The sequence below is a fragment of the Sander lucioperca genome, chromosome 7 (assembly GCF_008315115.2).
Source record: "Sander lucioperca isolate FBNREF2018 chromosome 7, SLUC_FBN_1.2, whole genome shotgun sequence".
In the NCBI taxonomy this organism is placed as follows: domain Eukaryota; kingdom Metazoa; phylum Chordata; class Actinopteri; order Perciformes; family Percidae; genus Sander; species Sander lucioperca.
In genome coordinates, this window is record NC_050179.1 from 19,094,648 (window position 1) to 19,122,633 (window position 27,986).

Consider the following 27,986-nt stretch of genomic DNA (forward strand, 5'->3'; position numbering starts at 1 on the left):
TTAAATTTGAATGGCATTATAGAGGAAGATTGGCAGCTCTAGTGTACAGCAGGTCAACAGGTAATTTGTTGACAGGCCGGTATACATAAAACATACAGTATTTGGAGAAAAAGGTTTCCAATAATAAATGAACCATGAATAAATCAAAAACTGCATATAAAGTCAAGTAACTAAATCCTAAAAGAACTTTATACATTTTGTCAATAATTTGTATCACATTAGAAACGTCTTAGAAAGGTATTGGGAAATAATGGACTAGAAAAGTGTTACATAGTCTGCATCTTTATGTTCATAGTCTGCATCTATAACTGTTGAGGCTTATTTTACTTACATAAATATTATTTTTTATTGTTTGTATTAATAGGTATTTAGGTAGAAAAAAACGTAGCCAGTAGTCAGTATTTTATCATAATCGGCCTCAAAAATCCAGTATCAGTTGGGCTATAGTAAACATGTTGCATCATCAGGGTCCCCAAGAAGATCTTAAGAGTGATGATGTACTGCAGCCAACAGTGTGGGTAAACCGACACCAGAGTTTTAGATTATAAACCCACTAAGGCCTAATAAAAGTTACAGTAAGTGCTGTAAAATAATACTTTGTTCCAAAAGAGAGCCATTATTCTGGATCTTCTTTGGCGCTGTATATATACACATGGGCTTACTACTAATGCTGCAACTAAATAAAGTGTCCAACAAAATGCAGGCTGATTTGGATGATAATTGACTTGTGTGTAGAGTAATTAAAATCAAAGCTTTTCTTAATGAGATTCCTTGTTGGTTAAAGGAAGTCTTTAATCTCATAATCTGCCTCTTCCCAGTTAAATCACCTAAATACTAGCCCAAAATCCACACAGTTTTCATTCACTCTCCTTAAACTACTGAAAAACACTGGCAGGGGCAGCTCCTCTGCTCTCTTTTCAAGCCTGGCTGTTGTGATGCCTTTCAGTACTGACAAAAATGTCGTAACTAGGAATGACTCATTTTAATAACTCCTAAAAAAAATGACATGACAGGTGGAAGTCTCAAATGATATCCCAGTTGGAGAGATGTGATGATAAAGTGGTGAATTTCAATATAATGTGTTACTGTGTTGCCCTGATGAATAAAAATCCCTAAAGCAATGTGTCAACTATGTGTATTCACTGAAGCCTACACTTGGATGGAGACATGCATTGTATTTGTCCAGTGTGTAAAAACTAAACTGAATTCAAACAATATCAATTCAATTATAAGATGCAGTTGTACTTAGAAAACCATCAAACTCTAATTCGAAAATACCAACTTCTGCAAATCACAATACTATACGTGTCAAAGCCAAGAAAGGCAGGTGTGACAAGAATTGAATTGAATTTTCTGTAAATTCTATCTCAACCCATTATAGTCTGATACCAGGTTTGTGATTCTGGAGGTCTGCTTTCTTTGAGATTTTCATATATTTAGTTGTTTTTTCATGTGCCTAAAAACAATCAAATTTAGTCTAAAACAGATTAGAATCATGCTAAAAAAACATGTGCAATATGTGTGGAACTGTAAATATAAACTCCTCATGTCATTATTTACCAAATTTGCAGAAATGTAACTGAGGAGCAATGCAATCTGCAAAAAAAACAAACTAGCCTAGAAACTTAATTAAATCTCCTTCAGCTCAGAATCCTGTTTTCAGTTCATCTTGCGGTGGTCAGATTTACGGGCTTGAGAGGAGTCCCTGAATGCAGCGCTGGCCCTAGCGGTGATCATTGAGCTCCCGGGAGACTCTATGGAGAGGGAATGAAATGAAATAGGACCTCAGACCGGATCATGGCGGCGCCTCTCGGGCGGGACACCTTACCTGAGCACTGGTCCTACGGTGTCTGCAGGGACGGCAGGGTCTTCTTCATCAAGTGAGTGGGATAATGAGCGCTTTAACGCACCGTCTCTCTCGATTTAACGAAGGTTGGCAGAGTCTGCTGGTGTTTCCCTTCCCGTTGGTGTAACAGGTGTTTTTTCCTCCTCTCTGTGTCTGTGCTGCAGCGATGAGGTGCGCACCACTACCTGGCTCCATCCCCGCACCGGTGAACCTGTAAACTCCGGACACATGATCCGCTCAGGTAGCTAACTTTAGCCAAGCTAGTTCCGCGCGGCTGTTTCACCTGTGTGCTCGTGTTTACTTAACTGTGTTTGTCTTCGCTGCTAAGTTCAGTGTTTATATTGGGGCCCAGCCCGACGGGGAGAAAACTTTCAGGTGTCACGAACAAGTCTGTCGTTTGGTATTTCAGACCTACCTCGGGGATGGGAGGAAGGTTTTACGGACGAAGGGGCAAGTTTCTTCATAAAGTAAGTAACGTTACCTTATTATTACTGTTGCTGTCTCCGTTATTGCGCCTGCGCTTACTTAAAGTTACCGTGCAGCTTAATATGGCTCCTGCCTGCCTAATGACCACAGGGACAGCGCGGATTTAAATGGGGGTGTGACTGGGACTGTAAGTTACCTGCTGACCCTCTAACGAACCCACTGCTTTCATTATGCTGCCGTGTATGAGATGCAGACATCCGCTATCTGTGTCTCATGTTCTGCCTTTTGGCATGTAACTGTGCTTTTCTTGCAATCACAGAATTGTCTTGCATTGATTCAAAAATGTTTAGTTGCTCTTTGAGCTTACATGTTTGATTTGTGATACTGAGAGACGTAATAGTGAAAGAGGTACTCAGATGTTTTGCTTAAGTAAAAGTAGTAATACATCGGTATAGAAATACAGTTACACATAAAAGTCCTGCATTCAAAATGTCCTTAAGTAAAAGAAAAGTATTTGCATTAAAAAAAACACTTTAATGTTGCAGCTGGTAAAGGTGGGGCTGATTTTCATTACTTTATAGCTTGTGAATCACCTTCAAATCTTTGGCATTCAGCCATATAGCCTATGTATATACCCATGAGGCTGATAACATATCAATATTAGATATATATATATATTATAAATCGATTTTTTTGAATTCTATGAATCGATTTTGAATCGGTAGAGCTTGACTCGCGATACGAATGTGAATCGATTTTTTTTGCACACCCCTAAATTGGCTGATGATCTTTTTTTTACATAAACACATAAACAAATTCTGGTGGACAAATATTTAAATGGTGGATCTGTTTCCAAATGACCCCCAAAATACTATTGCTATTTCTTTCAGGTAATATGTTGTTTCTTATCGGCCGACACATATGCCAATACCAATATATACTGTACAATAAGCTAGTATTTTCCAATGTCCAATAGGCCTGGATGATGTATTGGTTGGGCTCTAATAGGGTGCACAGTATTAACAGCCCTTCCACCACCAGATAAGTCTGACCTGAAAATGATCTGAAATCTTCTATTGATTTGGATATTTTCATGTTTCAGAAGCCTTTCAGATTAAAAATCTGCCGGAGTTACATGATGGTCTTTAAAAAAAAAAAAGATTGTTCCTTACTCTTCCAGGAATTAATTGAGCGAATTGTTTAATTATTGTATTTATTTATTTATGCATCTGTTCAAATATCTGTCATGCTGCAATTCATCTCTCTGCCTCTTCCGTGATGATGTTTCTAAATAAGCAAAATTCTCAGTATACAAAGAAGCCCTCTCGCTTTGACCTTGATGTTTTATATCAGAGAAGGAAATGACAAATCACCTCCATTGTAGCTGTACTGGGAATAGTGTACAGGCAGGGTTATGTTTTTCATGGTTTGGCCTAATGTCTGCAATAATTAGAAGAATAAACCACCAAACAACAGTATGTTATACACTGTGGACTAGAGTGTTGAGCAGGAGGTAAAGGTGTGTTTGGCAGTACAGAGCTACAGACAAATAAAAAACCAAGCTTTAGGGCTTGGAATTGACTTTTAATTCGTAGTCTTCACTTTGGGCTTCATAGCCAAAGCTTTCTACCTACTTGTATCTTGCAAAACAATGACTTTGTCCTAGGGCTGCACAATATATAGTTTTTTTTTTTTATTGTCATCGCTATATCAACTGGCGCAATAAACACATCGCAATAGACACGCAGAGATTTTTTGTGTTAGTTGAAAGAAAATATCATTGGACTGCACTTTGAAATGTAACTGGCATTTTAAAAAAAAAATTCAATTCAGTGTTCAATTTGTTCAACAAAAGAATGATTTGCTTTCATTTGTTTTAAATTCAACAATCAATTTGTTGTATTTTAGCAGAATACTGAAAGCAGCAGAAAAGCAGAACTGAGTACACTTTAGAAGCCTATCTGTTATTTATTTATCGCACGTGAAATCGTTATTGAGTTATACAACGTTATCGCACATCGCATATTTTCCTCATATCGTGCAGCCTTACTTTGTCCCTACTCTGATACGACCAATGCATCAGCAGTATTTAAATGTTTTTGGGTGGATTTCTTCTTTAAACTAGAATCTGAAATGTTTCTTATACCAACTACAAAAACAGCAACCCGGGAACTAGAGGACTTTGGTTGCTGAGAGGACACTGGTTGATCAATATTTGTTTAATATCTACTACCATAAATTATTATATATTGGTCACTGAAATGTTTCACAGAGGTACAGAAAGGTCCTCTGATATGAATATTTTTCAGGATAAAGTTGGACTCTATGCCTTGAAATACCTTCTTGGCATTCATGTTTTTTCTGTGTGTAGGTTTGTTTGTAAGACTCCTTGGTGGATAATTGATTGGTCCGGTTGTTGAATATTCATATGTTCCTCTTCTAAAGCGTCTGTAAGATGGGAAAAATACAATTTTGACAGTTAGATTTGGTGACTCAGCTGGTTAGTAATCAGGTGTTTTGAGGTCTTGTTGTCTCTTAGTGTTTTATGATTTGTGCTGAGCTTTTGTGCTGACAGAGATTTGAAGTGCCATTGCAGATAACAGAGGGCAAAGGACATTTATGTTGCAGTGGCTGGTAACTGCTTCAGCACAAACAGAGTTGGTTTATTTTTCAGGTGGAAGCTGTTTTAGATTTTGAGTAAAATGCTGTCGGAATTCAGTCAGAAGGAAAGAGTGTGAATGTGGGTGGGCATAGGCATGTGTTTCTACAACATTATATGCCATTATAAGCATTAACGGCCAGATCTAATTGGTCTATTCTGTTTTTGTTTTTTTTGTATAAGTTTGCCTTAATTGTCTGTTTGATTTGGGAAAGGGAGGGGGGGGGGTCTTGTGTATCTTCACCATTTGGCTATCCCATGCTTTGTTATATGAATACTGTAATCCTCTCACTTCGTATCTGTGAGAACTCCTGTACAAATACTCTTGTATTGAAATTTCCATAAATAAATACATAAAAAAAAAAAAAAAAAAATGCTGTCGGAATTCAGGCAAATATATCTTGTTGTGTTAGACACTGATTAAAATGAATCAGAATCGGTTCTGATGTGCTGTCATGGTTTGCTGTAATGTTTTTACTCAGACTCTGACTTTTGTGTGTGTGTATGTGTGTGTGGGTGTGTATTTATGCCACACTTTATTCTTGTTTACCCTTAACTTGTAACTCAAGCATACAGTATTTTAATTGGCTGTCAAGCTGTTAGCAGGCAGTTGTTGGTGTGTCAGATAAAATCTTGTTTGGCTGGAAAACATCTGAATTTTCCTCCAAATTGATTCATTTCAGCCTTGATACTTTAAAGGTAGACTAGTCGCAGTAGATAAGCTCATAATATAACCTGGTACTGCCCCGTATGTTCTTGTAGAGTACATCCTGTTAATCCACTTTGATATCAAGGATTGTTGTTTTATTCCTGACCTCAGTATGACATGTAACACTATCCCTCTACCTACCACTGGAGATGTCACTGGTTACCATATTAACAATACCTGCTCCCATTACCTGGTTGGTAGCCATACTAGAGTTGACCATTGCCACTGAAATGGAAATGGTTTCAGTTCTATAGGACAGAGACTGTACATGTTGCAGTAGGAGTAGTAAAGTGCCACAAGAATTAGGTGATCAGTCAATTGCCCTGTTAACTTAGATTAATACTGGACCATTGTCAAAGATTGTTGTTCCCATCAGTCACTGAGACACAAAAACATAAGAATATAGGGTCCAGGTTAAAAATAATGGTAGTAATCCTTTAATAGAGAAGAATAAGAATGGAAAACTGACTTTAAGTTGGTTTATTCTGCAACACATACAGGTCAAAACTTCAGGTGCGAAAGTAAAACTGAGCAGGGACAAAACACTCTTTTCCTTTACCAGAGAGGGACATTTGTTTATTTTCAGTTTCCCTCTCCAAACTTTTAGTTGACTTATGAATGGTATTTCTTCAACAGAAATATTATGGTGAAGTAATAACAACTTGAAATCCAATATCCTATTCACATCAGAGGGGGACTATTTATCTATGGACCATGTTTATGTGACTGCCCCCCAGGGCTCCACCACTGTCTGTTCTGGAACCTCTTCTATCCAAAAAATGTTTTTCAAGTTTTTATTACTAGCAAAAAGAACAACACGCCTCCCTTTCTGTCTCTGCATGGTTTTTATTGTCTTCGGATTCTGACAGAGTTCTTTTATCATTTTTGATGCTGTTAACAGAAAGAACCCCTATGGCTTAGTACCAAAGCAAACCCAGGAGATCCAAGCAAGGGGCCCTTAGAAAAATGTATTCATCTCTTATGTAAGAGGAATACTTTTTGTAGTTAAAATGCTGACCACTTGATGCAGCACATATTCTTGTTGCTTATTGTTCTTGTTAGGGCTGCAACTACTGATTGCTTTCAGTATCCAGTAATCTATCGATTGTATGTGAAAGTTAACTAATTTCTTGATTATTCTTTTCCCCAGTAATTGAGTACTCGTTTCATGTATAAAATGTCAGCAAATTTTATACATGCCCATCGCAACTTCTCAGAGCAGTGTCCCTGAGGAATTGAGCCACAAGATGAGGCAGATTACCTCTTCAGATGAACTCTCTGTCTGATCTAGGGGTGGGGAAAATAATCAATTCTTAGATGCATCGTGATTCTCTCTAGAACGATCCGATGCTCGATTCTGATAAGTTAATAATCCATTTTTTTTTTTTTATGTGTTGATTTTAATTTAAAAGTTACTGTCTCCAGACAAGTACAAATCAGAAAACAGAGTGACTGAAAGAGGATGGGATAATGGACAACAACTTAGAGTTTAGGCAAGAGTGCAGAAAAAAAAACACACAAAAATGGCCAAAAGGAAAAGAAAATTACATTTTGTAATAATGATGATGATGAAAATACATGATCTAATAAGACATACATAAAATAATTAGGCAAAACACATCTAGGCCGTTCATCTACTTTATCACATTACATCTGACCACCTCATGTTTCATGTTCTAAGAAGCCAATTATCCACCTTTTAAACATGACTGAGCCTAAAACATTTCAAAAATTGTGTGTGACAAATACTGTATATGTCAAAATCTAAGCTTTGTCTAGGAAGTGATTAGCAAACTCTGAGTAGCAAACTCAGATTTATGTGTATTTTTAAAAATCACGCATGGAAATGTACATAAAAAAATTGTTGCATCGATAATCGGTTTAGAATCGAATCGTTGGCTTATGAATTGGAATCGAATTGTGAGGTGCCAATCGATTCCCACCCCTAGTCTGATCACAGTCATTGATTCAAACCGAGCTGATACAGTATACTGTACCAGCTGTTCAATGGCCAACCTCAAATTAACTTCAACTCCATGCAGACTCTGTTGGATAACATGTTGTTTTCTCCGACATTGCGTCGTGCTGCTTTGATTTATTTTCTGCAAAGCAAACATATGAAATTGGGTCAATTTATGTGGCCTTTGCTCTGTGAAGTAGTGCCTCTGCTTGTACCCCTGAAATCTTAATCATAAAAGTGTAGTAAATTTGAGGCACCTGTCCTCCACCATAATATGCGGCGGGAAACCCTGCAGAGCTTAAGGTGACGTTTTTAAATTGCTTGTTTTGTATGAAGATATGCTGTTTATATCCAACTGGTTTTATGCATTTTCAATTTGTGCATGAAAAATGGAGTGGAAACACTGGTAACTCAACACCCCGACATATCACAAAAGTTTTTATGCTTGGCTGAGGTGAAAAAGTTGTTGAAAACGAATGAAAACAGACTTTGAAAATAAATAATGACGTACATGAAGCATGTCACTCATTTGTCACTCAAGCTTCCACTTCACTAGAGAAATGGAAAAATAGTGGCAGAAGAAACATCAAGTCTGCGTGGAGCGATGAGATGACGTTTCTCAAATGAATACATAACACAAACATGAATGCCATATTCACATCATATTTTCCACATGGTTTTCTACTGCGCCCTCTTCTTCTGCAGTGGTTAAATAGGCACCAGACTGTTTTATGTCAATGCGCTCGACACCCAATATTTGCAAAACGCTAGTGAATGGAAATGCACATTAATTCACATTCTCTTCTGCAGATTTTCTGGAAATTTGGTTCAAATTTGCACTACATTTGAATATTAACCTGACTAGGCATGGGCCGGTTACCGTTTTCAAGGTATACTGCGGTTTGAAAAAGTCAAGGTTTTAAAGCCACTAACATTTTGCGTCATACCGTTCCTAAGGTATGAGCTGTTTTTTTATGAGTGGTCAAGGAGAGAAACTGCAGTTTAGTAATCTGTCTCCCTGCCAGGAACCCGTTGAATATTTGAAATTTTTGCTTAATAAATGACTTGAATGATTTAATCGATTATCGAAAGGAATCGTTTCTGCACTACTTCTAGAAACCCAGAAAGGGAAAATGCGTCTGAGGTGTGAATCATCGAATCGTCATCACATCCTAAGGGCACTTAGACCCAAATGTTGCTTGTGTTTTCAGCTAAATGATCACAATCTACTTTCTTAATATGCCAAGTGAGTATCATTTTGCGACTCCCAGAACTGTTGATGATGTCATTGTAGACGTAGCATCAGCATCAGCAGTCAGATTGTTTGTCTGCCTCTGGCTGTTTTCTTGTTACTTCTTTCCTGTCGGTCCCAAACGTTCACGCGCATTTGTTCTTTGCCTGGGCTTGCTGTAATAATCTCCCCCCTTATGTCCCCCTATGGACAAGTGGGACGTAAGTATGAGTTTGGTTTGTTTGATGACTTCCTGCACTGCTGGGCTAAACCCACTCTCGCATACCTCTCTTCAGAAGTATTACTCAGTGTGCGTAAGACGTTTGTTTGTCGAAGAAGGGTCGAACTCTCTCACGATTTGTGTCTTATGTTCACTGACAACCATACCTTCGCACGTGTAAACAGACATGATGTGCGATTCTCTCTTAACCCTGAGGGTCCTCCAGATGGGTCTTCCTCCTCCCTATCCTGCAGCCACTCCCAGCAGGGGGGGGGGGGGCTGGTACAGGGAGGTGGGGAGCAGAGCCGATCAGATCCACGGAGGGATAAACCTCCCGCAGGAACGTCTGCATGACTGGCTTCAAAGGATTTAAGGAAGGCAGCAGGGAGAGGGAGACAGAATCTCACACACACACAGACACACACACACACACACACACACACACACACACAACAAATGAGAGACTGAGAGATGTCAGTGATGTCTGTTGGTAGTAGAAGACAGCTGGTTCAGTCCTGTTGCCATGACCTTAGTCATTATCCTGTAATCTAGAAAGGCGTGAGAAACACCGTCCCTACCTTGCTAGAGCATTGACTCTGTTTGGAAATACGTTCTGCAACAGTAGTAACAATTTCATTCACATGAAATCAGATTTCACTTTCTTGTAGTGCTGAAATGATCAGTCAATTGGATAGGAGGATAGGATAGACAATTCCTGTGCTACAGCAGCTCAAAAGAAAAGAATTTACACACATCAGAATAACACAAATACACATTAAGTAGACATAGGAGAAAAAATATACATATAGTATAAGAAATAGAATTAGTAATAATAATAATAATAATAATAATAATAATAATAATAATAGTAATAAAAATAAACATTTACACAATAAACACCTTTATATAAACAGAATTGACAAGTAAAGAAACTGTCAAGTATTTTAATAACTGAGTAGTAGTTTTAGGCATTTGTCAAAATACCAAACATTCTTGGGTTTCCAGCATCTCACATGTGAGGATTTGCTGCTTTTTTGTCTATTTTATATCATTGTAAATTGAATATCTTTGGCTTTTTCGACAAGCCAAAGATATTACAAAAGAACAGCTCCAGTACATTTAGTGTCTGTCAAAAACAGGTACATATTACATCACTTTCAAACCCCTTCATCTCATTCATGTAGTGGTTTGGCAGTTTGCTGGATTGACCTGTGAGACTTTAAATCCTCTGCTACAGGGTACAGGGTTTGATATTCACCAAATAAAACCCAGATTTGAGGGATCAGAAGTAATGCTACCAGCGAGAGACCAGATGTAATGCTACCTGCGAGAGACAACAGTCTTTTAGTATTTGCAGTTGAGTTTAAGCCACAGTAAAAATGAAATCTTAACTCAAGATCTGCTTACTTGCTTTTTTCCTGGATCTTTCAACCACATCTCACGGTCTTCCTTAGATCATGCGGGCCATTCACGTTTTATTCCAAAGGCCATCTTTGAACAGAGACGGGAGTTATGACTCCACCCAATATACAAACACCTGTTATCACATGTGATGACAGCTGAGCAAACTTTTGAAAAGCCAAGAAACGGCTGGTAAGTAAATCTTTATTCATCTATTTTAATTGGGTCAAACTTTCGTTTCCAAGGTCCTGAATGAACTTTTACAATCAAAAAAACAATTGTATCATACAGTTGGTCCATAATGTGATTACACCATGTATTAGAGATAGGAAAAATAACAGAATCTTTGTGACCTCAGTCTTCTAAGAAAATAAGTTTGCTGCTATACGCGTTCGCCAAGATAAGATCACATCCACATACAGTAAATACCTTAATATTCATAGGAGATAAGTTGTTTAATCTGTGTATTATGGTCTGTAACTAGTGGAAGATATTGCCCTAAAGTTTAAGCTTCCCTATGGATAGTTTGAGGACAAGGCAATACTGGCTAATTGCATACATATTTTATATTGTTAAATTGTTATATTGTTGATTAGAAGAACTTTATTTTATGGGCCTGTACTGGCCAAGAACATAAAACATGTTACAAAACTATCACTGGTACAATATATGTTTTGATTACATAAAATATAAAGACAATAATCAAAGATCTTGAAAGATGGAAGATAAAAACGATTATGCAAGATTGGTAAAAGAACAACAATACATATACAGGGAATCTAAAACAGATATGCAGTACATTAAAATTCTTAACCCTCATGTTGTCCTCGGGTCAAATTTGACAAAGTTTCTATGTCAACAATATGGGTTTCTTTCAAAGAAAATTGCCAAAAAATAACATGGATGGTTCCATACACAAAACAGGCTGTGGTTATCTATCAACATGCATTCCTCTGATCTTAACTATTACTCAAAATAATTCATAATTTCTGCATTTTCATGCATAAAATCAAAATGTAGGTATAATTTAATATGAATGAGGTTTATTGAGCATGAATTCCAAAAAGAAGTGTAAAACTAGTGGTAATAAGTTGGAATGAAGTTAGCTAAGAAGATCTTACATAGAATTGGGTGATAATTTATACATTATGCTTCATGAACAGGCAAAACAGTCAGGGGACAACACAAGGGTTAAGTGAATGCATCAAATGACCAGAGCAGCTTGCCTCTGATTATTTAATAAGAAACAAGTTTTTAAAGAGTATTCTTATCCGCTCATACTGAATGACTCAGGGGTTTGCAGTTTTGCAGAGGTGATGCTTTTGGCAGAAACCTGTAATTGGTTGTGCAGTGATTTGAGCACTGCATGACTGGCAGCGTAAGCACAATGATAGTATCACGAAGCCGTGACAAAGAGGCTTATCTCAAAGAAGCTTACGATAATGTCAGGAGTATGGCCTTGCAAGACTTAAACCCTTTTAAGGCCTTGTGTTATACTGACTGTAGATACCATCAAGACCACTGGAGTAGTTTTTGTCCTATAATTATTTTTTTTTGTTACTTTGTTAAACCTTATAAAGGTTTGCTGAGCAGGTGGGCTCTTTGTCAGCAAAGTGCGGGTTCACATTTTTTTTAGCGTTCAGTCTTTTATACTGCCCAGCACGAACATAGTCTTGGTTAAACAGACATTTCCATTAATCTTTGAAGAAATACAGCTGCTGATTGCTAACTCTTTCGCACAGTAGGATAACCTTGAATTACTGTGTCACAAATCTCACAAGGAACCAATAGGAAGATTTAGAAACTCACTGAGGAGTCGTAGCAGAAAATATTCCTGTTTCCCTGGAAAGATGCTGACGGATGTGAGCAGAGTGACATATTAGGCTTTTTTCATTTCTCAAATTTTTATGTGACTGAATGGACCTAAATATAGATGTGTACAAAGAAGGCCATGCTGCATTAGAGAGAATCCACATGAATGGCTGCTTTGAGGTTGTTTTCTCACACAAAGGACAACTTCATGCACAAGGTTCCCTGGAAAATGCAGTTGTTTTCCATCTTGATGGAAAATATTTGTGAACCTTCTAATAAAACCGATGGATAATATTAGAGGCGTAAGAACATGGGGTTGGTTTGTGCTCGCCGTCTAACTCTCTTTGTCCTCAGATGAAAAAGAGGCTTTGTTTTGTCGTGGAGCTGTGGCTAAACCAAAGAACCAACAGTTCCCTGGCAGACAAATAAAGGCTGGAGGAGAAAGCTCTGTCAACAATAGCTTTTCTGTTGTTTTCATTGGTCGAAGGTGCTAGCCAGTTTCTGTGTTTGCTTTCGAAACAGCAGGAAAGTTAAAGATTATTTCCTGTAAATGTCAGCCCAAGGACAGCGTTTATATCCAACGTTGTCTTCATGGGCTGTATTCCATACTTAATGACGTTCCCTCCAGATATTTGCTTCCAACACCTGCTTCTCTGCTAAAGTCTCACTTCAGTAACATAAGCCAGGATTAAATTAAGTGTTTTCCTTAACATACTTTTGCCTCTTTGACTGTCATTCAGCAGACTTTAGATTATGAGGGTAAATTAGTAACTTCCAGCGGTGTTAGAGGTAAATAATTTTCCCTTTTATGTTCTGGCTTCATTTCACACATCTCAAAACTTTATATTGCACTGTATGTTTTTGGAAGTCCTTGGCCGAAACACAGCCAGAATTTCCTTTTTTGTTTTTTGTAACTAATCAAATGTGTCTTGATAGAGCTTGAAGGTTGTCACCTGCTGCATAACTGGAATGTCAGGTACACTTAAAGCGTAACTCTCGCCAAAATGAATGGCATTGAATCGAATAGTGAACTTAAAATCGAAAGATAAATCGGATAACCCCGGGTGATTTCTCAATTTGCCAAAACATGCGAGTTGTGTTCCATTAAAGCGTAACTCTCGCCAAAATGCAACCTAGGCTATTTTTGTGAATGTACCCGAGTCAAACTTTCGTTTAAAAGCATATTTAGGACGGAAGCGCCACTTTTAAGATTTACCGTATTCTCATTTTTCGGTCAAATGGCCTTTTGAATGGGAGTGTCACCAGGGGCTCTACACCTTAACGAAAGCTTTGAGAACATTGTTTGTGTACCCAGAGTTTACTAAAAAAGGTTTTGAACAACTCACCGTAGCTCTTGTTGTTTCCGGCCGCTACCACCTCGGCAGTCAAAACGAGTCGATATCAAAACAAGTAGCCACAGATTTTGTCTATCCCTTGTGCACCGGTGTAGTTAAGGTGTAGAGTCCCTGGTGATACTTCGAGCAAAGTTTCATGTTGTGTCGAGCCTTCTTAGTGTTTTAAAAATAGCTATTTTGAGGCTAGCATAAAGTGCCCCTAACACTCCCATTCAAACGGCCATTTGACCGAAAAACGAGAATACGGTAAATCTTAAAAGTGGCACTTCTGTCCTAAATATGCTTTTAAACGAAAGTTTGACTCGGGTACATTCACAAAAATAGCCTAGGTTGCATTTTGGCGAGAGTTACGCTTTAATGGAACACAACTCGCATGTTTTGGCAAATTGAGAAATCACCCGGGGTTATCCGATTTATCTTTCGATTTTAAGTTCACTATTCGATTCAATGCCACAATAAGAGCCACTGGGTGGCAGAAGGGTACTTACAACAACAGTTTGAGTTTCTCAGAGTTTACAAGGTTTAATTGAGTGCGACATGCCCACACGCTTTACCGTTGTTTACATGACTCACTCACGTGGAAGGCAAAAATCTTGCCACATTGGTAACTTCCAGGAAGTGGGTCATCTCCGACTCTGGAGTCTGGAAAAGTCCTGCTGCAGGCTACCGGTAAGCTAACGTTACCCTGTGTCTTTACCTGCGTGCTACCAGCCGGTAAGCTACGCTATGTGTGTTGTTGTCTTTTCCTTAAGACGTGCACAAGTAAGCGGGGGTGGAGCCGAGCCTGATTTTGATTTCGGTAGTCGAAATCGAGAGCTCATTTTATTTAAAATCGCATTCGTGACACCCCTAGAAATCACAGCTGTGTATTGACGCTATTATATCTTGGTTGTGGTTTGGCTTGATGGAATAGGTTCTCCACACTTTGGTATGCATAAAGCCAAGAATAAACACCCCCTGCAGAAATGTTGACTTTTGAGTGGAGTGAATATTTGATGTTTGTTCGTCTCTGAAGGTGAGAGAAAGTAGAAGTTGCTGGAGGATGAGGGTGTTCTTTTGTAGTGAGTGACTTTGGAAATAAGATGAGGACATTTTTATCAAATCTAGGAAGCTTCCCAAGAGATAGCATCTGCTGAGACAGCTTTCTCACACACACACACACACACACACACACACACACACACACACACACACACACTCCCTCTCCCTCTTGATATGATTAGCTGATTTTGGTCAGTCATGTTCCTTCACTTCTTTTTCACCTTTTTGTCTCTTGCTGTACCTTCGCCTCTCAACCTCCACTCCAGTGTTTTCATTTATTTGTCTGTTTTTTTTCTTTGTCTGTTGTTCTTCCAGTCCGTTATGAAACGTGACTTGAGGCGTAGACCAGTGCTGAGCTTCAATGCAAATCCATCAAAACTAAAACACGTTGCAAACACTTCTTTAGTACGCCATGCTTTATTCACCAAATGTTTTTGGCTAACTTCAGCCCTGATGAAGGCCAGAGTTAGCCATAAACGTTACCAAGAAGAATTATGTTCCATTTGAAGCCATCATCCTGGTGTTATGGGAACTTTTGACGGGCATTGTTTACGATGTTTAGCCATTGTATAGCCTAAATGATATTTGAAAAAAATAGTCAACAGATAATTTGATAATGAAGCCCTAATAAAAGTTAAACGTCCTTAAATCCGTGTTGATTAGAAATCAGGAAAAAGTGCTAAATAATCAGTGATCTTTGATCTTGACTCAGCATTGATCTTGCTCATTTTGTCTATTCGTAAAGCAGGATTTTTCCTGCCGCTCTATGAGTGTATAAACAATGTTGTCGTACACAAAATCAGCATTAATACTGTGCTAAAGGCACTGTGTGTGTGTGTGTGTGTGTGTGTGTGTGTGTGTGTGTGTGTGTGTGGGGACAGACGCTGTAGCTAAGATTACAAAAATGGGGTGAAATCGTATCATTTTTCAGATCATTGAGAATAAGATTTTCTGGTCATATTAATGTTTTACAAGTATGAGTAAAGTTTTGAATTTAAATCTGAGCTGCAGCTGCAGGTACCAAGGAGGGCTGTCAGGTGAAGTGATAGAGCAGTGAGTCAGTGCTTATCCCTGACTCACTCTATTCATACTGAAACCCCACAGGGACTCAGCATCACTGCTGGCTAATGATTCATCAACAGCTGTGTGTGTGTGTGTGTTCTTTCATTAGTTCATAAAACTGGACAAACTCGAGTAATAGAGCAAAATGCTCGACTTGAAAGGCTTCTTTTATTCTCTCTCCACTCACTGAAAGTTAACTTCAGAGCTGACATAAAAAATTACATAAGTTTACTTCATAAATCTCTTCACCAGCTTTATCTAAGGCAAGACTTATGCATAATATCCCTCTTATTAAACCACATGTAATGTAGCAAATCGTCTTGAAATGCCGGCTAGACTGTGTCTTTCAGCTATACTTGGAAAACTAGGACTACAGTTTTCTCATTATTAATTTCTTGCTGACATGTAATGACAGTTAGTATTCTTCAAGTAGTATTATTAACACACTTCTATGTGACAGGGTGTTTACATGACATACAGTGGTGAGAATGGCACATTATTCTGTACATGCTGTTTGTGAGTGCAAATGTTCTATAGTGATAAACAACCAGTATGGTAACAAGCTGCATAGGGATCGGACAACAACTATGAATCACAATAAAAGTGCAAAGCAGGAAAGCGAAGCATTTTTCCCAAACTGTCGGTAAATCTTTTCTGTCCCCTGTCCCATTTTCTAAATCCACTTGGACACCACTAATCTCTCCTGAGTAGGTGGGGTAATTATTGAGCTGTTTTTGTCTCATTATGGAGGGTTGTGTCAATGACATTTCTTCTCAGGCACAATTCATTTCTTTACTGATTAGCTGCTATTTGTCAGCTTAGTGCTGTAAGTGGTGTGGTACTTAAAGTCGTGTCTGGTTAGTTAGTCTGTGTCTCAGCTTCTTCGTGGATAATGTAGATTGCAGATAGTTTAATCTTTGTCGAAGTGGAAACGTGCAGATACAGTATAAAAGCATTAGAGGACCTGAATCCTGTACACGTTCTCTGCACTTCTTAGGAGCCGTAAGCATTTGTTCAGACTTTTAAATGATCCTCTGCACACACTGACATTCACATGAAGGAATGTTTGTCCGAACTATGCACCTCTGAGTAGCTGATAATTCCTCATTCTTATTGCTGTGTTCTTCTAATCCTCTTCAAACTGATGTGTTATTTTTTGGAGACATCTCTCCCTCTTGTCTTTCTCTCCTCACGCTGTTATAGAGGCAAAGATGACTCTTTGGGGTCATTTCAGCACTGTGTGTGTGTGTGTGTGTGCAATACCACCTTTTGAGGTTAGTCTGAAAATGGATGTCTTGAATATTTAACCTTGCCCCGAGGCTGCAGTATCAATTTACAGACTCTCACAGAGTACAACACAGATCTGTCATGCCGATATGTGTTTTATCGTGATGCTCCGTGGGAATATAAAGCAATCAGAAGCGTAGACAAAAGAGGAGGCCAGACTGCACGTCAAAAGTGCAGCTTGTGTGCTCTTTTTTTATGAACAACTAAATGAACAAAGGAACTAGACAAATAGCCACTTGCATCCAAAACGCTAATCAGAAAATAATTAATTAATTATCCGAGAATGCATTATTAAAAAGATAAAAAAGGATTTATGTGTATGTAAACAGTTTTAAAATGACAGCTCCATAACTATGTCTCCTTTGCACTTTTGTTTAACAACATGACCAAACGATAGCTTGATCATTGATATACTGTAGTAATCCTGTTGTGATATTCATAAAGTCATACAAACTTTTCTTGTTCTGAACACACTTGTCCTTATTCATCCCTCTTTTCTTTGTCATAATCAATGTGTAGTAGTGCAGAGTTCAAAAGCTGAGTGGCTTCTTTCTCTCGTTTAAAATAAAAAAATGATAGACCACTTTAAATATTAGTGAAAGCCAAATTTCCGTGACAAATTGTTCTTTGTTTAAATGTCACTCCTGCACGTCCATACAAAGAGAGGTCGTCATAAAAAATGTAGATTTGTGCGCACGACAACATTTCTCTTGATAGAGTGGGAACAGCTGCAATTGATTTCCTGCACGTTGAGGGAGAAAGCAGAGTTATGCGTGTTATTTCCCCTCACTGTACTTTATCAACAGTTTTTTTTTTTTACATTTCGGAGAACATTGACCTCTCACTGCTTCCTGTATGGGCACTCTAAATCTTTTATTTAAAGTGCTCATATTATGCTTTATGAGTTACCATCTCCAACAGAAAACACTGTTCACAAACTGCTCCAAACAGCTCTGTTGTAGTCCAGCCTTTACTTCCGTGGCGAATGTGCGTCACTTTGTAACACATGTTACAATGCTCGCCTAGCTGCTAGCATGGCACGCCCTCATACTCTGCTTCTGACTGGCTAGTAGTCCTTACCTAGCTACTGCGCATGTTTGACTCCCAACAAAGATGGAACAGAAGTGAGATGCCTCACTCTGTAGCTAAAACAGAGAGCTCAACACACAGGGTGAAAAGAGGAGCTGCAGCAATGTGCAGTACAACAAAAATATCGTGTTTTTTGAAAATGAAACCATGTAAACCTATTCTGATATAACCTCTAAATACAATATGAACCTGAAAATGAGCATAATATGAGCACTTTAAAATTGAAAACAGGATTGTGACAGACAGTGAGTGTTCACAAAAAGCCAACTTATTATTGTGCTCATGAGCACAAAGCACAGCTATCTGGAGAGATGAAAGATCAAGCTTTTTTTTTATACAGATTAACCCAGCCATCTATTATAGATTCAACAAAACAGCCTCTCCGTTTTGTATAAAATATACGAAGAGCTAAATCCATAGATATAAAACATATGTTTTATATCTAAGCCTGAATCGACACCATTGTAAAAAGGACAGCTGGCATGAGGGGACTACATGCACACACTAGATGACGACGTTTGTGACACTTCACGCCTCTTGTGCTTCTGGAGTGCCGACATGCTCTCTAACATCACACACTGGGGCAACATTATTTTGGGGTGGTTTGTTTCAGTCTAAAAAGCTGGAGTATTGGCGAATGTTCTTTACGGCAGTATTGCGGAATCTCTGTGTTAAAGAGGCAGCCGTGATCATTTAAAGACATGGCTGAATCCAACATCCTTATTGAGAAACAGTGTGGTCAGTTCTTATAACCACAAAATGGGCAGTACATGGCCGTAAAACCTTTAAACAAATGGCAAACTAATTAAAAAGCAAAAGGATCAAAAACTTGCTAAGTGGCTGTTTTAATTTTAGATGTGTACAGTGGTGTACCAGATCACAATATTCCTTGTTTATAAGGTGGTATGGCAGCACATTATGGGCTTTTTAAAACAACAACCTACAGAAAAATGTGTAAAATGTCGAGCCTCCAAATGGAACCATGCTTGCTGCACTTGTTGAATTTCTCTACATGACAAGCCCACACATCTCTACAGCGTAGGACCCGCCCGTCTCGCCGTCCTTTACATGATTGTTGTCTGTGGACCAAAGGAAAAGCTTGGGATCGGAAAGTGCGGAGGGGGTCCATCTGTGTTCAACACTGAGCAAAGGAGGACCGACACAAAGGGGGGATTGAAGGGAAGAGAAACAACAAGATGGTTGATACAATGTTGTGGCTCTTAAAGTCTGGCTGGCCGTGGGAGACAGTAACACTTCTGTCAGTGTAAGGAGGAGGGCGAGGCTGCCAGGGACAGGCGACCAAAACATTAGCAATGCAGCTTGGAGAGAGAGAGCGAGAGAGAGAGAGAGCGAGAGATCATGTGAGGAACACTGGGGAGGTCGGAGACGCAGAGGACAAGGGAAGAAGTTGTGACACTGGTTGGGACAGTGTTAATCAATGGACTGAGAGGAGAGCATGTAGAGAAAAGGTTTAAACGTCTGAAACAGTGAAAGAGAGAGAGAGCCTCAACGTGTCTTTATCGATCGGCTTTGCTCTGGTCCTTCCCAGTGACTTGTTATTGAGATTCTCCTAAATTTAAAGTTTGACAGGGAAGAGAGAACAGCGGTGGGAGAGACAGCAGTGGAAAGTTGGGGGACACTGTAGAAGAATGACATTCATAACAGATGAACATCTGGGGAAAAGGAGCTAAATCAAGAGTTCCCAGGAACTACGAGTGAGGTTTCAGAGAGATAAAGTCTCTAATTATCCAGCGAAAAGGTCCTTTGTTGTGAAAGGATGGGTACCTGCTGCAGCCGCGACCCCACACGGGAGGCTGGTCACACACTGGTTCCCATCAAACGTCACATGTCCTGGCCAGCGACGGCCAAGCTGGTCACTAACCTTGATGATCATGAATTCTCCACATGGGATCTGACATGTGACACAAGGTAAGCCTGCCATAAATTACTACAGTAGTGGTAGTCAAAGATTTGAACACACTTTCCCATTCACTTAAATGAGAACGTGTGTCCAAACTTGTGACTAGGGTTGGGTTCCGAAACCCAGTGTTTATATGGCGCCGGTGCCTAAACGACCGGTATCTACCAGACCAAATAGCATCGCGGATTTCGGTGCCACTGAAATGCCTGCCCTCCTCTGTGATGCTCTGAAATGGACGTTACAGGCAACAGAAGCATTACTGTTTGTGACGGTAGTTAACACTACACTTGACAGCAGGTAACGTTAGCCTACTGTTAGCTAGTAGCTGGATTTAACACGGTTAAAATGCTGACAGCTAACGTTAAACGGTTTAAAGTGTAACTGTATTTCACTGTAGAGGATTCCAACACTGGGACGTAACAGTGTACAGCTGCCGTAGTCGGAAAAACAACACCGACGGTGTGTTCACTTGATACTGGCCTAGGCCTCATGGTGCATTCAAAGTTATTAATAAAATACCCTTTTCCATGTGGTGGTTGTTTTCGGCACTTAACAGTAATTTTCTGGTGATATAAGTAATTGTTTTAAGTTATTGTTATTACATTATTAATAAATCGACTGTCGTTTTGTGCTCTTCTTAGGCACTGGCACCGTGTTAAAAGTGTTATCGCGTTAGCACCGGAATCGGAAAAACCCAAACGATACCCAACACTAATTGTGACTGGTACTGTACATCTTAACACAGCTGAGCATTGACCGCTGTGGAGGCGTAGTGTTGGTTTATTCCCATGCAGAGATTCTTTATGGTAGCGGGAGTTTTCTTTACTGTGTCTGAGGAGCATGAAGTGGATCACAGCTTGTTAGCTTCTTTGTTTCTGTGAGAAACACAGCTCCCTTCGGTACAGTACATTGCCCTGCTGGCACATCATAAAACAAGTTGTGTGTGGCGTAGTTTGTCAACTTTATGGGATTGTAACTGGACATCAGAAACATAAAAGTAGACACACATTGTGTAAGTTGTGGGTGTGTCTGTTGGTGAGCGTTTTGTGGCTTCAAGTGTACACAACTGAGCACATACAGTTTTTGCTGTAAACACACACACACCGATCCCCAGCTTCACAAGAGCTATATGACAGCTTTACTGGCACGCTCAGCACTTTCCTCAGCCTCACTCAGCTGGTCACACCATAAAGAAGGTGGATTGCCTCCTGCTCTGGGACAAGGCAAGGCTGAGGAAACAGGGGTGACAGCGGAGGACGTATTGTACTAGACATTATAGACCGTTACTACATAATCTCCCATTCTCTTGCAGACACAGTTGTGACTTTATTCTTAAATCCGGACATGACCTGTCATCAGATTGGCACATACCCAAAGTATGTGCTACAGTTTTCATGTTTGGATGTTTAAACAGAAGCTTTTCTTAAAAGTAGATGATGTTTGCTCTACAATGTAAGAAAAACTGTACATATGGGCCGGATGGAATCTTAGAAACTTAATATCCCATGTGCCCCCAGAAACAATTTGAATTTCAAAACACGTGTGAGGATTTGCATCAAACCCAAGTACCACTATTTTACATTTGAAGAGCTGAACATGGTAAATATGTGGGCTATGCTGAGAAGCTAAATATGCCAGCCAACTTGATGACCCAACTCAGGTGTAAGGTTCTTGATTTAAAGACAGTGGCTGGAAATGAAAGTGTAGTAGAGAGCTGCTGCAAAGCAGCAAAACATGTTTTCTTTTTTCCAGATATGAAAGGTAGATTAATGTATATTATCTCTAACATAGTCTGGAGTGGATGGTGGGTCATTATACAAATAATCTCGCATTGCCAGATCTCCACAGTGCTGTGTCAGCGATGGAGTATAGTCTGGCTACACCGCCTATCTATTGAAAAAAAAATGTTCTGGCTTGTTCGTATTTCTTTAAACCAGTCTCAACCGTCCAAAAGGGAAACTAACAGTTATCTCTCGGTTAAAATTTGATGTCATGTTAATCCATCCATCCACCCCGACCACTGACTTCCTCCTTTGTTCCCGTCATAATTACTACGGCCGCAAAAGGGCTTTGTCACTTAAATGTAAACATAGGTTGTTTTGTAGTCCCCAATTGTAGTCTCCAAGCCTAAGGCAAGATCATCAGTGGTTTTTAGCAAAGCTCCCTTCAGAGCCACGAGCCACAGAGGACATTATGCAACTGTTATCACAGGCTGAGAGGTTCTCCTTGTGACAAGTTAACTCTTTTTTTGTGTGTAAAATTAGTGAAATAGTCATTTAAATACTATATGATGCAAACATTATTTGACAATACCACACAATACTGCCTCAAACATCACAGAATTGCATCTTTTTTACACCATCCATACAAATTGAACATTATAAACTTTATACACTTTATTGAGTGTTCTTGTAGGGCTCTGTGTTGTATTGTAAAGTGCCCCTGTTTTATCCAGCCTCTGTATATTTTTAAGTATCAGTGAAACTGTAGTACCCTAAAATGCAGAAAGACACAAAAGAGAGGCATTGGCCGGGTGATGCAAGAATACTCAATTATTGCTGTAATATTATAATGTATAAACACACACAAACCCAATTTACATTGTAGACGTTAAGCTAACAGACCTATCCACAGAAACTTGTTCAGCACCCCTTGATAGTATACAAGGATTCATACTTGTTGTTTATTATTAATGCTCTTATGCCCTCTGAAGTCATTGTGAAAATGTGTAAAAGCTGAAATATTGGGGTAAATCAGCAGCTCTGAGTGTATTATAAGACAGACACCGCAGAACAAGATGGTTTCATGTTTGATGCTGAAAGCACTTTGTTCTCTTTGCGTTTCTGTCTACATCGGTGGTGGGAGTAGCTCTCTGGAGGCGTCTAATTCTGTCAGCGTTAGTGTCTGTCATGGGCGGGGGGCTGTTGCTTTTGTATCTGGAGATGCAGTCAATTATTCAGGAGGAGGATTTAGCTACTTAATGCTCTCTTGATGTGACACCGTTGATTACCGAAAAAAACGCAAAGACTTCTCACATTCCCTCACCCTTGGTGCCCTCTTGTAAATGTTATTGCTATTGTAAAAGTATTGATTTAATCATGACAGAAATGGGAAACGGTTGTCACTATGTCTCCCTGAAGGGTTTAACCTGGTTAGATGTCAGATTTTATTAACAATGTCCCTACTGTATTCTGTCTCGCAAATGATAAATTCCTGTGGAAGATCAAAACTTCAATGGCTCAGTCTCTTAATTTCTCGAAAGGCGAACTCATTTTTACAAGACATTTTGTAAAAAAGATGTTTATTAAAAGATAAGACTTTCTAAATATAAATTTAAACAGAAAAAAAAGAAATAACAGAGATGACTGTACAGAGAAAAAAAAGAGAGTGCAGGGGTGGGTAATGGTCCATATGCTTCAGACTGAGTTAAAAGTAATGAAGAAGTAATGCAGTTGACCAAGTCTTTTATCCTCTAGATGTTTGTTCCAGCTTTGTGTTTCATAAGTAAATACTGCTTCTTGATGTTTTCTATGATTCAGGGAACAAGAAGCAGGCTTGAGAAGGGTCATATGCAGATAACCAGAGATACATATACAGGTATATCTTTCTTTTTTTAAATAACTTTTGTTTATAGCATTTATAGCATTTTAAATTGAACAAACAAGTGTAGAACAAAAACATGAGGGCTAGAACAAGGTCAGCTAACATCAGAGACACATAGACAAGTACAGTAACAAGAATATTTTGCACACAATGGATGCCAACATAGTCAGTTTTTTTTGTCTTTGTTAGGACCTTTGACATATTGGTATAGTAGCACAACCGACTGGCCTGCCATGAATCCACTGTTTATCTTTGATATATATTTTAAGATCATAGTTTTAGGAAGAAAAACAAATCCCAATATTACGGCCCCAGTTTACCATTTTATTTAATACAATAAGAAATAAAATACTTTTTCGGAATGCTGCCATTAGGGATGCAACGAACTAACTTTTTCTTCTCCAGCACTGATTCTGTTTAAAGTGCCCATATTATGAAAAAATCACTTTTTCTGGGATTTGGGGTGTTATGTTGTGTCTCTGGTGCTTCCACACACATACAAACTTTGAAAAAAATCCATCCATGCTGTTTAGAGTGAGATACGGTTTCTGAATGTGTCCTGCCTTCAGTCTCTGGGTGAGCTGTTCAAAATCAGCACGGCTTGTGATGTCACAAGCCGAAACGAGCAGGCTAACCGCAACCATTAGCTCGTAGCGTTAGCATGCTAACGCTATGGCTAACGCTAGCATGCTAACGCTAGCATGCTACCTCGTTCTCAATAGCAAAGCACTGCTACAACACACACAAGTTCACCATAATCTACAAAAGAACTACTTACATGTGCGCCCTCATTTAGAAGTCTCCCAGCTAATCCTGCCTTGTAACTGAGCAAAGTTGTAGAAACAGCCTTTCTTTTACTGTCTATGGAGCTAGCTAGCTGACATGATCTACATCTGAGCTACTGGGCATGTGCAGTGCAATCAAAGATAGTACAGAAGAAGAAGAAGAAAAGAGGTCTCACTCTGTAGCTAAAACAGAGACCAGCTGAAAAGAGGATCTGCAGCAGTGAGAGAGAGCACTGTAGTACAACACAAATATGGTGTTTTTTGAAAATTAAACCATGTAAACCTATTCTGGTACAACCTTAAAATACAATTATGAACCTGAAAATGAGCATAATATGGCTGCTTTAAGGTATCTGCTGACACTAAGTACCAATTATTTCCCCCCAAATTGAAAATCTCACTGTGTAGAATCCAATCGAGTAATTTTTATGTAAAGTAACGGTAAACTATAAGAATAAACTGAATTTATACAGCACTTTTCAAAACAAAGTTACAAAGTGTTTTTACATGGTTGAAACAGGATTAAAAAACAAATCATGGATGCCAATGAGGCAAATACAATCAAGACAATTAAAAATAATACAAACATAAAATGGAATACCCAGTACAATACACAGTGGCCTGTCGTTATAACTAGCTGTAAACTGAGAAATTTTGTGACCAAGTCGAGCCCAAGATTTCAATATTCTTTCAGTATTGACAAAGAGTGGTGGATTTTTGTTGGTGCCATCTGCAACACCCAGTGCATTTAATCCATGTATGCAGCTCAAAATAGTCTGCCAAGCCACTGGGACATGTTCAGTTGTTTTTGCCTGACAGGCTGTCTACTCATTGGCCAGCCTGTTTGGTATTCAGGTAATGAATTGGCTGTTTGGTTGTCACCAAGCAGTGTGTTTGACTGAATCAGGTTAGCAAAAAGCAGTCCATTTGTAAAAGGACTGCCTTTGTCCAATCCCATGGGGCATTGCAATGATAAACCACACACTGTGGCAGGAGCCAGTAGAAAGAAAATGCTCCTGTTTTTTCCCCCAATTCTGTTTTGTGGATAGTTTTACACCTCAGGAATCAAAAGAAAGTTTTCATGTTGCATGTTAACATTCCTGAACATATCAAAACAGTACTTGTTAGTACTAGTCTATATCGACAATGTTTCATTAAGGGGATAGTTCCTGTTACGCTGGAGGTTCCGCCGGATGTTCCTCATTTCGGTCGGATGTCACTCACCTTCCGCTTTCTTTGTGTTGGCATTCTAAACTCTAGTCAAGTTGGAAACATCCTCCGAGCTAGAACCGACAATCAAATTATATTCATCTTTTTATTTTGAGTAAAATTCTCATCACACACTCAACAGCCAATTTTATTCCAGAGTTCGCCTCCCTACGTACACGTTCCACCAAAACAAGTTCCTTTCCGAGGCTATTTTGCAGATGCACATGGACGCCGCCCAAGACAATTGTGATTGGTTCAAAGAAATGCCAATAAACCAGAGCACGTTTTTCTCCTATCCAGGAATGTTGTATGGACTAGCCAGACCTTCCTCAGCAGTGCTGTGGAGATAGGTCTGGCAATACGAGATTAAGTTGTTAGTAACCTCTGAGTTACTGTACAGTATATAGTATATATGTATTTGCTGTAAATTTTGAAGTTGACATAATGAAGTGCACAATGTCGGGCAGCAAGTAATGACTATTTTCATTATTGTCTAAACTGCAGATTTCAGATCAGTTGTTCTGTGTATAAAATGTAAAAAAATGGTGAAGCGTTCAAGGTGACCTATTGTTTTATCTGACAAACCCAAAGATACTTAGTTTACAATTACATAAAACAGAGGAAAGCAGCAAATCTTACATACCAGCAAATGGTTTCAACTGTAGTACAATGTTCCTGCTCCTCTATTCACCAACATACAATGATACAAAATCTAGTTCACCACGTTTATCATTTAACATTCTTTATGAGATATGCACACCCCACCCCCAGATTTTGGACAAATGGAGCCATTGGTGAATTGCACATTACTAAAGCAGGGTTGTATCGAAGGTAGATTGTTGTTTAACTACACTAATGAGTCATCAGTTCTCCTATTGAAGATATATAAGGTATTTTTCTCTTTACTTTGAAAGACTGCAGTGGTGCCACCTTCACACATCTATTTTGTCATTGAGTCTAGACATAATAAGTCTGCCAAACTGGTTGTTATATATGCAAATCATGATTATAGATGCAAATTGTTTATGCAGCTGTGGTGGAGGCCTTTAAAGGGGTGATAGAATGCAAAACCGATTTTACCTTGTCATAGTTGAATAACAACAATTTGGTGGGTAAATAGGACATACATAGAACCTCAAATTCCCATTGACACCTCTATCCTCTGCAAATCTCACAATTTGAAACTGCCTCTGAAAACAGGCAAATCTCAACGAACCACCGAGTAGACGTCAACTCGGTGGCTCCTCCTCATTTGGCTCTTGTCTCTATCTTTGTCACGCTCCATCATTTACATAGGCTACACCACTAATCTGAGATCAGTCTTCTGAATGGGTCGAGCAGAGCTCACAAATTGTTTACATTGTTCATCTGCTATTTTATCACAAAATTCACTTCTGAGACTTTTTTATGCGAGAAATCAACTATGTAGAGGTCAAATATGTTGTGAGCTAAATGGAGCTCCATCACGGCCGGCAGCCCGCGGTGCGCGATACCCATGCAAAGTCACCGTTTCTGGGTTAATGGACTACCAAACGCCGCTGCCCTGACAGAGCTCCAGGGCCTGCAGCTCCTCTCTTCCTGCTAAATGGCCGGTGTGTGTGAGTGAGAGCGCGGTCAGCGAGCTTGTTACGCCTGCAATCTCTTACCACATGTTCCAGTTAATCTTATAATGGATATGTGTGTTGAGTTATTTAAACAAACAATCGGGGAAATAAACGCCTCTGGTCCGCGAGTCTCATTGATAGAGCCCGCGGCTGGATGGAGCTCTATCAATGAGAGCTAGCTAGCCTCCTCCTAGACCTCTGAAATTCACAAAAATGCATTAAATTGAAATCGGACACAATTGTTAGCTTTATAAGACCTTGGGGTAGCTGTTATATAAGTGACGTGATGAAATTCAAACTGTAAATATACTCTAGTTATGCTGGCAGCTGGCAGCCGGCCAGCTCCGCGGAGCCCCGAGCCCCGGTAGTCCAGTAACCGAGAACGGGTGATTTTCACTGGATATGGAGGTTGCCGCTTTCTCCTCAGACTGTGTGGAGCTCCTAAAGTCCGACACGTCTTACCAAATTTGCAATTAGCCATCAATTTTCGTAAAACAGCCCATATTTGAGCTTTGAGCTTTATATAGTTTTCTCGCATAAAAAAGTCTCAGAAGTGAATTTAATGACGAAATAGTCAGACAAAGACAAACAACGTATAACTTTGCAGTGTCTGAAATATGAAACCTGCTGTCTCGTCTCCAATGTGTTTGTATGTGGTTCGCTCAAACCAATCAGCGCGCAGCTCATCTAAATATTCATGAGCATACCATATTTGGAAGAAAAACGCTTGTTCCAAATAGAGCCATATTCACAGGGTAGTTAAGGG

General features: G+C 39.2%; 1 protein-coding gene across 5 annotated transcripts in view; it reads left to right on the forward strand.

The window, feature by feature from the left end:
- Positions 1-1,721: 1,721 nt before the first annotated feature.
- Positions 1,722-27,986, forward strand: part of LOC116046819 (pleckstrin homology domain-containing family A member 7-like) — a 148,028-nt gene continuing 121,763 nt past the window's right edge. For 3 of the 5 annotated variants that reach the window (XM_031295245.2, XM_031295243.2, XM_036002695.1), the window contains exons 1-3: positions 1,798-1,880; positions 2,011-2,087; positions 2,256-2,313. In XM_031295245.2, coding sequence (XP_031151105.1) covers positions 1,798-1,880; positions 2,011-2,087; positions 2,256-2,313 — 218 coding nt within the window. Of the gene's footprint in view, positions 1,881-2,010; positions 2,088-2,255; positions 2,314-19,443; positions 20,028-27,986 lie in introns of those variants that run through there. The other 2 variants (XM_031295240.2, XM_031295241.2) reach the window with 2 other exon arrangements.